Below are 12,332 nucleotides of genomic sequence, written 5' to 3' on the forward strand. Positions count from 1 at the left end.
AAATACTGTTAGCCATCTTGTAAACAGAACCTTTTTATACCATTAATGTATTCTATAAAATCTTTCAAGTAGTAATGCTTGGAGGATTTAATATATTTCCCAGTATTGTTTGTTTTGTAAGTGGGAAAAATCCATCTAACAAGAAATTTCTTAGCATTGTATATTGCATGTGCTGATTATCATTCTTTGACTGCTTTGGGTTTCTGCTGCTTTCAAACTAGCATTTAAATGGACCATTTGATTAATCATTTGTATACTGGCTATAATCCTCCCAAATTTCCTTTCTGAGTAGTACATACTGTAAAAGACAATTATGTTGCCACAGATTAAGTAAGTGAATTAAAACAGAATAGCAGCTTAATTTGACCTGTGATTTTGCTCTCTTTCCCTTTAGTGAAGTGTGTGCCACTCCAGCAAATAAATGAAGTCATCCATGACAGCTTGTGATGAATTGCCGTATTTATACTGTATATTTTAATAGCCTCACACTAATTTAAATTGAGCACAGAGTAAATTATAATTCAGTCACTTGACTGCTTATATTTAACTTGACAACTCATCCTTATTTGTCCTGGAGGTGTAGTGGAGAGCAGTGGAAATGCACTAAGGTATTTCAGTTTCTCACTTAACCCTTTCTCCATGGAATGCTTCATATTCAAATTCTCTCCAGTTTGAAACATTTAGCACTTCCTAAGGAGAAAAAAAATAATGAAGACTCAGGAAGTCCGTACTTTTCTTGGACTTCAAAAAGAAAATTAGTCTTTGCCGTGCTTTCGCCATTGCCTTCAAATAAGGAATTGGATTTGTTTATTTTTAGCAGTTTTAAAGCTCACTCACAAGAATACCCAGGGGAAGGAGAATTAACCTTCCACCCAGAGTGCCAAGTCTCCCAGAAAATAGAGAGCATTTGAGTAGAGTTATTTTAAGGAGGGTTTTACTTTTCCTCTGAAGTTCTCAGAAATTACTTTATTCGTTTTTTCCATCATTTTCGAATCTCCACTATTCTAGACTAAAGCAAATACCAACAATGATCAAAACAAATTAGAGTACAGCGGATTAGCTCCACAAATACAGTATTCCTTACTACATTTTAGGTCAGTGTGGCATTTTTATTTATTTGGTGGTGTATGTTTTTCATTTTAAATTCAGTTGTGGAAATCAAGCAATCTATTTCTTCTGTCTAGAAACAGCTTCTTATAAAGAGGATTATAGTTGTAAAGACTTTAGTTAAATCCCACATCACTTACTAGGCACTACTGTGAGTTAGACCCTGTGTGGAGTGCTGAGCGGGGGATAGAAAAATGTACAAGACTCAGCCCTTGCCCTTGAGAGGCTCATAGCCACTCTAATCTTGAGACTTCGTTTTTAGGAGATGAGGGATACATGCAGAATGTACATATTGAAGGCCAGAGCTAGACATTAATTTTGATGGAGGGCTTTGAGGTGAGCTTCATGGAGGCAGTGGTGGCATTCAAGCTGGGTCTAAAAGATAGAACAGGATTTTTTTAGTCAGTGCCTGGAGTGGAGAGAGGAAGCACACCTCAAGTAGAGGGAACAGCAGGAGCAAAGGCTGGAAGTAGGGAAGGCACAGGATATATGTGTACACCAGGAAATGTCATCTGATTTCACATGAAGGGTGGGTTTGTGGTGGGAGTAGTGGGAAGAGGAGTTAGAATAAGTTGTCTGTATTATGGAAGAATTCCTTGAATGTCCTGCTAGAGTTTTAACTTTATTGTAGGTGATGGGAACACAATTAAGGTTCTTGATTAAGGGAATGATATATTCACAGCCAGTAGTTTGGGGTTAATTCCATGATGTTGGCTAGCAATGTGGAATCATGTCATTTCTAGGTTGGTGGTGGCCTGGAGATGCAATATATCTTAATAGTCATATATCTTAGCACTGAATAAATGGCATTTTTGAAACCTTAAATAAATGGTTCTCAAGCTTACTTTGGATTAGGAATTACCTGGGGAGCTTTACAAAATAACAAAGATGTGGGCCCAACCCCAGGGATTCTCATTCTGTTGTTTTGGGGTAAAGCCTGCACCTTGGAATTTTTTTTTTAAGTGCCCTAGGTATTATGATTTGAGGCCAGGGTTGAGAACCATTGATTTAAGGTCAATAATAACTTCACTCCTTTTAGCAGAGATTTTTAGAGTGAGAGATTCCTGGTACTTGTCATCATAGTAGGAATAGCCGTAATATTTTATGCCGTAGGATTGAACTGACGCTAGATGAATTAATTTTGTTGGTAAGTTTTACACAAGAACAAAAATGTAAGTGAATATTGTTGGCAAATGACTATTGATCAGGAGAAGTGTTTAAATGTTTCTTGGCAGTTTTGTATTACACTTACAGTCTAGTTTCCTGAGAGCTTTTATAAATAACCCCAAAGCAAACTTTTTTTATTTTTATTTTTTGAGGCAGAGGCTTGCTGTGTCGCCCAGGCTGGTGTGCAGTGGCATGATCTCGGCTCACTGCAAGCTCCGCCTCCCAGGTTCATGCCATTCTTCTGCCTCAGCCTCCCAAGTAGCTGGGACTACAGGTGCCCGCCACCATGCCCTGACTAATTTTTTTGTATTTTTAGTAGAGACAGGGTACACCGTGTTAGCCAGGATGGTCTCGATCTCCTGACCTCATGATCCTCCCACCTCAGCCTTCCAAAGTGCTGGGATTACAGGAGTGAGCCACCACGCCCAGCCTCAAACTCTGGATAGAAACCACCTTTGCCTTTCTTCCCCCCACCTTCCCCTACCCCAAATCAATACCTGGCCAATGTCAGGACTATAAAATGTACTTTAGAATTGTCCTTTTCTTTCCTTGCTCTATCAGCAGTTTACAATGCATCATTTGTGGTTTTTTTCTTCAGTATGATTATATATATGTTCTTCAGTTGTAATACAAAATGTAATTCAAAGTCGAATGGTATATAACTACACTATCATAGTAATTCTGAATGTTAAGTTTTTGTCTAGAAATGTCTAGAGTCTGCCACAAATCATAAAAATTGTTTTCCACCTGTTTTATTCTCCTCACTGCCTTTTTAAAGTAAAAACAAGCTGGGCATGGTGGCTCACTCTTGTAATCCCAGCACTTTGGGAGGCTGAGGCAGGTGGATCACCCAAGGTCAGGAGTTCAAGACCAGCCTGGCCAACATGGTGAAACCCTGTCTGCACTAAAAACACAAAAATCAGCCAAGTGTGGTGACAAGTGCCTGTAATCCCAGCTACTCGGGAGGCTGAGGCAGGAGAATGGCTTGAACCCAGGAGGTGGAGGTTGCAGTGAGCCAAGATCGTGCCACTATACTCCAGCCTGGGCAACAGAGCAGGATTCCGTCTCTAAATAAATAAATAAAACAACTACTCTTGAATTATTTTCACTGGCATGCTGAGTAGAATTTGAGCAGTATGGTCTTCTTTCTTTAAAAAATATGTGTTTGAAATAAACTAGAATTTATTCTAGATAAGTTTATAAATGTTTTACATTTATGGGTTATAAATCACTATGGGTAATATCACTCAGTGATTGATATTTTAAATAAACCATAAAGTACTGAAAAGCCCATGAGACTGAGTCCAGAGGAGGGGGTCCTACCATTCCCAGGCTCTGTGGCTCCTGGGAAGGAAACCTGGTTTCCTCCTCACTCAAAAGAAGGGAGTTAATGAAATAAGATTTCTTTAAGCTTTAACTTGCTATAACAGTATCAGCAAAAAACATTACCTGACTGGGGGGGGGGGGGAAGATGATATATTTTAAAAACTCCTTATTTCTCTCATAACTAAAAACCCCACTTAAAATGTCATTTTTGGCTGGGCATGGTGGCTTACGCTTGTAATCCCAGCATTTTGGGAGGCTGAGGTGAGCGGATCATTGAGGTCAGGAATTCAAGACCAGCCTGGCCAACATGGTGAAACCCCGTCTCTACTAAAAATACAAAAATTAGCTGGGTGTGGTGGCAGGCGCCTGTAATCCCAGCTACTCGGGAGGCTGAGGCAGGAGAATCACTTGAGCCCAGGAGACAGAGGTTTCAGTGAGCAGAGACCGTGGCACCGCATTCCAGCCTGGGTAACAGAACAAGACTGTCTCAAGAAAAAAAAAGTCATTTTTTGGCCAGGTGTGGTAGCTCACGCCAGTGCTTTGGGAGTCTTAGGTGGGCAGATTACTTGAGCTCAGGAGTTCGAGACCAGCCTGAGCAACATAATGAAACCCCTATCTCTACCAAAAATGCAAAAAATTAGCTGGGCATGGTGGCACGCCTGTGGTTCCAGCTACTCGGTGGCTGAGGTTGGAAGGTTTGTTTAAGCCTGGGAGGCAGAGGTTGCAGTGAACCAAGATTGCCCCACTGCACTCCAGCCTGAGTGACAGCATGAGACTGTGTCTCTAAATAAATAAAATGTCATTTTTATTCATCATCCTCTCTGCTTATTGCCTAGTGTCTGATCACAAATCACAATATAGTTCTTTTTTTTAAAAGACAGAATTTCGCTCTGTCACCCAGGTGAGAGTGCAGTGGTACAATCATGGCTCACTTCAGCCTCAAATTCCTGGGCTCAAGTGATCCTCCCACCTCAGCCTCCCAAGTAGGTTGGGACCACCTGATCACACTATACCCAGGTAATTTTTTTTTTTTTCTGTAGAGATGGGATCTTGCTATGGTGCTTAGGCTGGCCATATACCCCTTGCCTTCAGGTACCTTGCCACCTCAACCTCCCTCTCAAAGTGCTGGGATTACAGGCATGTGCCACTGCACGCGGCCAAGACAATTCTTTTATATTGGTTTGAGGGTCATTCCTATGTTCCTCTTTTGAAAATAGCCAGCGTGGCCAAAATAGAGTGCATAAATTAAGAGTGTTATAACTTAACTGACTTTTAAAGCCATTACTGTTGACCTTTGAGACCTGGCTTTTTTCTTTGGTCCCATCAATCACTTCTGTACCACCTCCCCCAGTTCAGAAGGACAAAAGGTTAGACAGATGCAGATACAGTTTGTATTACTGGGAATTATAGTGGTAAGAAGAAGGAAGTGGGGAAGAATAAAGGAACTACCATTTTTTTAGTTCTTATATTTCATAGTGATTATAGCTAATATAATTAGAAGGTGAATAAATATTAATACCTTTCTATATTTAGGTCATACTACTAGATATTACACTGGAACTTCAGAAGCAAATTATGTCTGAATTGGAAATTCTTTATAAGGTAATTTTTTTCATAATTTTTATTTGTAAAGCATGCCTATGTTATTGACTTGCAGGTTTATAACTACTTTTGTCTTATTTTTGTTACAGTGTGATTCATCATATATCATTGGATTTTATGGAGCATTTTTTGTAGAAAATAGGATTTCAATATGTACAGAATTCATGGATGGTGAGTTTTCCCTTTTATAATACTTTTTAAATGATTTTTAGAGTATATAGTGCTTTACAACCTGGTTTTGATATAGATATCAAGTAGAATTAAAAATAATTAAAATATGCTAATAATTACCTCATTTATACTCTAAGATTATTTCAGTGTTAAGTGTTCCTGGGGTTAAATATTTTTAGCTGAACTATAATTTCAAGAATTGAACTTCACTTTTATTGAAAATTTAAATAGAACAGATTAAATGCTACTCTAATCGGTGGTTTGATATTTGATTCTTTTGCACAATCTGTCTTTACTTGCAAAACAGATGTTCTGTTCTTTTAATGTTTCAATAGCCAAAACAGATTTTCTCTTAAAGAAATCTATTAACCCAATGTCCTGTGTCTTTCAGAAAGAAATCGGTTCTTAATTGCAAGATAAGAAATTGTTTTTCAACACAGCTGTTTAGCCAAGATGTGTTTAATTTTCTTTGGACTTTAGCCCTTTCCTTCCCTCTCTATTTTTTTATTCATTTCTATTTTGATAGTTCTTTCTTGACCTGAATATTATGGCAAAATACAGATTTCTGGGGACATATCAGTGAAATGATGTAATCATTATTGTTGTTTACCAATTTTAAATCTAAGCAGTCTTTAAATTTTACATATTCAGTTTTCCGTAATCTAGTCCATTAAAACACAACTTTAGAATATATAGTTAGTTCCTTGTGGAGATTCTCAGTGCATTACTAAAGCAATTAGTTTGTGCCCTGCAAAACTTTAATGAGCCAACGTTGATACCTTGATACTATAATAAGGTGTATAACGTGTTCTAAATTACTTATAGTAGAATGTCAAGAATTAAACATCTTACAGCCATATAGGTAGTATGATAACTGTGGAGACTGACTAGAAAAAGTGGATTCATTGAGCCAATACATTTTACTGTGTTGTAACTTTTATCATTCTTTCTTTGAAGTCTTCAGTTTTTCAGTTCTACTCAAACATTTTTGTTGAGACCAGGCATGGTGGGTTCACACATGTAATCCCAGCACTTTGGGAGACTAAGGTGAGAAGATTGCTTGAGCCCAGGAGTTTGAGACCAGCCTGGGCAATATAGTGAGATCTCATCTTTACAAAAATAATTTTAAAAATATGGCTGGGCGTGGTGGCTCACGCCTGTAATCCCAGCACTTTGGGAGGCCAAGGTGGGTGGATCACTTGAGGTCAGGAGTTCAAGACCAGCCTGACCAACATGGCGAAAACCCGTCTCTACTGAAAATACAAAAATTAGCCAGGCGTGATGGTGCATGCCTGAAATCCCAGCTACTTGGGAGGCTGAGACTGTGAATTGCTTGAACCTGGGAGGTGGAGGTTGCAGTGAACCGAGATCGCGCCACTGCACTCCAGCCTGAGTGACAAAGTGAGACTCTGTCTCAAAAAAACAACAACAAAAAAAGAAAACAAAAAAAGGAAATTAGCCAAGCATGGTGGTACATGCCTGTAGTCCCAGGTTACTCTGGGGGCTGAGGTGGGAGGATTTCTTGAGCCCAGGAGATTAAGGCTGTAGTGAGCTGTGATTGTGCCACCACTGCACTCCACTCTAGGCAACAGAGTGAGACCCTGTATCAAAAAACAAATAAATTAAAATTTTTTATTGAACTATAACTCAGATACCATAAAATTCACCTTTTAAAAATGTACAATTCCATGGTTTTTAATATACTCACAAGGTTGTGCAATCATCACCACTGTATAATTCCAAAACATTTTTTTACCACCCCCAGAAAGAGACTTCCTACCTATTAGTACTCACTCTCTACTTTCTCTTTCCTCTAGTCCTTGGCAACCACGATTTATCTTCTGTCTCTATGGATTTACCTATTCTGGACATTCCATATAAATGGAATCTGATAATATATGGCCTTTGTGTCTGGCTTCCTTTATTTAGCATAATGTTTTCAGTGTTCATCCATACTATTGCATATATGAGAACTTCATTCCTTTTTATTGCTGAATAACATTTCATTGTATGGCTATACTCCATTTTGTTTATTCTTTCATTAGTTGATGGACATTTGGGATAGTTCTACTTTATGCATAATTATGAATAATGCTACTCTATGTATTTGTATACAAGTTTTGTGTGGACATATAGTTTCTTTTTTTTTTTTTTTTTTTTTGTGACAAAGTCTTGCTCTGTCACCCAGACTAGAGTGCAGTGGCACAATCTCAGCTCTCTGCAACCTCTGCCTCCTAGGTTCAAGCAGTTCTCCTGCCTCAGCCTCCCGAGTAGCTGGGACTACAGGCGCGTGTCACCATGCCCGGCTAAGTTTTTGTATTTTCAGTAGAGGTGGGGTTTCACTGTGTTAGCCAGCATGGTCTCGATCTCCTGACCTCGTGATCTGCCTGCCTTTGCTTCCCAAGGTGCTGGGATTACAGGTGTAAGCCACCGTGCCCAGCCAATGTTTTCAGTTCTTTTAGGTATATACCTAGGAGTGGAGTTGCTAGGTCATATGGTAGCTTTATGTTTAACTTTTTAATGAACTACCAAACTGTTCCAATTGATTTTACACCACTTTGCATTCATACCAGCACTGTATAAGGGTTCCGTTTTCTTCATATTTTTGCCAATACTTGTCATTATGTGTCTTTTTAAAATTATGGCCTCGTAGTGTGACATGGTATCCCATTTTAGTTTTGGTTTAGACTTCTCTAATGATTAATGATGTTGAGCATCTTTTCATGTGCTTATTGGCCATTCATATATCTTCTTTTAAGAAATATGTTTTCATATCCTTTGTCTATTTTTTAAATGAGTTATTGGGCTTTTATTGTTGAGTTGTAAGAGTTCTTTATGTATTCTAATACTTGGCTCTTATCAGATGTAGGGTTTCCAAATATTTTCATTCATTGTTTATCTTTTCACTTTCTTTTTTCTTCTTTTTTTTTTTTTTTTTTTTTTTTTGAGCTGTGGTATCATATTGCCCAGGCTAGTTTTGAACTCCTGGGCTCACATAATCCTCCCACCTCAGCCTCAAGTTTTATTGTTTTAGCTCTTATATAAGCCTTTGATTTATTTTTGAGTTAATTTTTATATATGGTATGAGATAGGGGTCCAAATTTATTCGTTTGCATGTAGATATCCATTTGTTCCAGTACCATTTGTTAAAGACTATTTTTCCCATTGAATTTTCTTGTTATACTTGTTGAAAATTGACCATAAAATATATTTCTATACTTTTAGATCAATGCATATACATCTTGCATTGATCTAGTTGTCTTTGTACCAGTACCACACCGTATTTGATTACTCATACTTGATAACTCTAGATTATTATAGTTTTTAAGTTCCGAATTGAGAAGTGTAAGTGATCCAACTTTGTTCTTTGTTTTGGCCATTTTGAATACCTAGCATTTTTATTTGAATTTTAGAACCAGCTTGGCAATTTCTCCAAAAAATCCAGCTGGGATTTTGATAAGAATCGAATTGAATTTTTAGATCAACTTGGGGAATATTGCTGTCTTTAACATTATTTAATCTTCAACTCCAAGAACACAGATGTCTTTCAACTTACTTAGGTCTTCTTTAATTGTTTTTCAATGATTTTAAAATAATTTTTAGGGTATGAGTGGTAACTATTTGTTAAATTTACTTCTGAGTATTTTTAATGCTGTTTTTCTTAATTTCATTTTTGGATTGTTCATTGCCAGTGTACGGAACTGTAATTGATTTTTATATATTGATCTTGTATTCTGCAACCTTGCTGAACTTGTTTACTAATGTTAATAGCTTTTTGTGGATTCCTTAGGGTTCTCTATATACAAGATAATACCACCTGCAAACAGGTAGTTTTAGTGCTTTCTTTTCAATTCTGGATGTCTTTTAGTTCCTTTTCTTGCTTAATTACCCTGGCTAGAACCTTCAGTACAATGTGGAATAGACTGATGAGAACAGACATCCTTCTCTTGTTCCTGACCTTAGAGGGAGAGCTTTTAGTCTTTCACCGTTAAATATGATGTTAGCCATGGGTTTAGAGTAGTTGTCCTTTGTCAGGCTGAAGAAATTCCCTTCTATTTTTAGTTTGTTGAGTATTTTTTTTTAATCATGAAAGGGTATTAAATTTTGTCAAATGCCTGTTTTATGTCTATTGAAATAATTGTGCATATTTGGTCCTTTATTCTGTTAATATATGGTATACTGTATTAATTTATTTTTGCAAAATGAACCAGTCTTGCAGTGTTGGAATTATTCCACTTAGTCATGATGTGTAATTCTTTTTATATGTTCCTGGGTTCAGTTTGCTGGTATTTTCTTGATGATTTTTGTATTCATATTTATGAGGGACATTGGACTAGTTTTCTTTTTTTGTGATGTCAGTGTCTAATTTTGGTGTCAGGATAGTTCTGGCCTTATAGAATGAGTTCAGAAGTGTTGCCACCTCTTCTGTTTTTTTAAAGAGTTTATGAAGGATTCATGTTAATTCTTTTTTAAAAAAAATTTATGGGCTGGGCGGGGTGGCTCATGCCTGTAATCTCAGCATTTTGGGAGGCCAGGGCAGGTGGATCACTTGAGGTCAGGAGTTTGAGACCAGCCTGGCCAACATGGTGAAAGCCCATCTCTACTAAAAGTACCAAAAAAAATTAGCTGGGCCTGGTGGCATATGCCTGTAATCCCAGCTACTTGGGAGACTGAGGCAGGAGAATCGCTTGAACCCAGGAGGTGGAGGTTGCAGTGAGCCAAGATCATGCCACTGCACTCCAGCCTAGGTGACAGAGACTCTGTCTCAAAATAAATAAATAAATAAATAAATAAATATTTTTATGGAGACATATTATTTTACGTATTTATGGAGTACATATATAATAATATTTTGATACAAGCATACAATGTGTAGTAATCAACTCAGAGTAATGGAGATATGCATGACCACAAACATTTATCATTTCTTTGTGTTAGGGGTATTGCAATTCCACTTGGGTAGTTACTTTGAAATATACAATAAATTATTAATTGTGGTCACCCTGTTGTGGTATCAAACATTGGATCTTATTCTTTCTATCTGACTATACTTTTTTACCCATTAACCAACCCCTCTTTGTCCTATCTTTCTCACTACCCTTCTCAGTCTCTGGTAGTCATCATTCTACTATGTCTCCATGATCATTTGTTTTTGGCTCCCACATATCAGTGAGAGAGCATGTATGTCTTTCTGTGTCTGGATTATTTCATTTAAAATAATACCCATGTTCTTGCAAATAACAGGATTTCATTCTTTTTATGGCTGAATAATATTTCATTGTGTTTATGTACCACATTTTCTTTATTTTTTCTTTGATGGACACTTAGATTGATTTCATATCTTGGCTATTGTGAATAGTGCTGCAGTAAACATTAGAGTGCACATATCTCTTCAATTTACTGATTTCCTTTCTTTTGGATATATACCCAATGGTGGTATTACTGGATCATAATAAGGTAGTTATACTTTTAGTTTTCTAGGGAATTTCCATACTGTTTTCCATGGTAGCTGTACTAGTTTACATTCCCATCAGTAGTGTATGAAGGTTCCCCTTTCTCCATATCCTTGCCAGCATCTGTTATTCCCTGTCTTTTTGATAAAAGCCATTTTAGCTGGAGTGAGAGGATATCTCATTGTGGTTTTGATTTGCATTTCCCTGATAATTAGTGATGTTGAACATTTTTTCAAATGCCTGTTGTTAATTCTTCTTTAAACATTTGATAGAATTCACCAGTGAAATCATCTGGTTCTGGTGTTTTTGGGGTGTGTCATTAATGTGGGTTTTTTTTTTTTTAAATTATGGTATAATACTCATATAAAAATTTAAACCTTACTAGCCATTTTATTAGTCCATCCTGTGTTGCTATGAAGGAATACCTGAGACTGGGTAATTTATAAAGAAAAGGGGTTTATTTGGCTCATGATATTGCAGGCTGTACAAGAAACATGGTGCCCAGCATCTGTTTCTGGTCTGGGCCTCAGGAAGCTTCCATTCATGGAGCAAGAGAGAGAGGAGGGAGGTTCCAGACCCTTTTTAACAACCAAATCTTGCAGGAACTTAGAGTGAGAACTCACTCAATTTTGTGAGAATAGCACCAAGTCATTCATGAGGGATCCACCCCTTTGACCCAAACACCTCTCACTAGGCCCCATCTTCATCATTGGGAATGAGATTTCTTTTTTTTTTTTTTTTTTTTTTTTGAGACGGAGTCTAGCTGGGACTACAGGCGCCCACCACCTCGCCCTGCTAGTTATTTTGTATTTTTTAGTAGAGACGGGGTTTCACCATGTTAGCCAGGATGGTCTCCATCTCCTGACCTCGTGATCCGCCCGTCTCGGCCTCCCAAAGTGCTGGGATTACAGGCTTGAGCCACCGCGCCTGGTGGGAATGAGATTTCAACATGAGTTTCGAAGGGGACAAATATTCAAACTGTGTCAGCCATTTTAAATGTGTAATTCAGCAGTGTGAAGTACATTAACATGGTTGTGCAACTGTTACCACCATCCATCTCCAGAACTCTTTTTATCTTGCAAAAGTGAAACTCAATAACTATTAAATAAAAACTCCCAATTCACCCCCGCTCCCAGCCCCTGCATTATACTCTGTCTCTATTTGACTACTCTAGGTACCTCATATAATTGGAATCACATAGTATTTGTCTTATTGTGTCTGGCTTATTTCATTTTGCATTATGTCCTTAAGGTTCATCCATGTTGTAGTATGTATCAGAGTTTTCTTCCTTTTAAAAGCTGAATAGTATTTGTGGTTAGTTTTTTTTATTACCAACTCAATCTCTTTATATACAGGTTTAGTCAGATTTTTTATTTTTTCTTGAGTCAGTTTTGGTAGTTTGTGTTTTTCTCAGAATTAATCTGTTTCATCTAGGTTTTCTGATTTATTGATACACAGTTGTTCTGAAAATTCTCTTATAATCCTTTTTATTTCTGCAAAGTTGGT

At 37.4% G+C, this 12,332-nt stretch overlaps 1 protein-coding gene across 2 annotated transcripts in view; it reads left to right on the forward strand.

Annotated features, from left to right (window-relative positions):
• MAP2K5 (mitogen-activated protein kinase kinase 5) overlaps nucleotides 1-12,332 on the forward strand; it is a 264,174-nt gene that overhangs the window by 97,168 nt on the left and 154,674 nt on the right. For both annotated transcript variants that reach the window (XM_025390594.1, XM_025390595.1), the window contains exons 10-11: nucleotides 5,134-5,202; nucleotides 5,292-5,373. In XM_025390594.1, the coding sequence (XP_025246379.1) occupies nucleotides 5,134-5,202; nucleotides 5,292-5,373 (151 nt within the window). The remainder of the gene's footprint in view (nucleotides 1-5,133; nucleotides 5,203-5,291; nucleotides 5,374-12,332) is intronic.

This window comes from Theropithecus gelada, chromosome 7a (genome assembly GCF_003255815.1).
Source record: "Theropithecus gelada isolate Dixy chromosome 7a, Tgel_1.0, whole genome shotgun sequence".
NCBI classification, from domain to species: domain Eukaryota; kingdom Metazoa; phylum Chordata; class Mammalia; order Primates; family Cercopithecidae; genus Theropithecus; species Theropithecus gelada.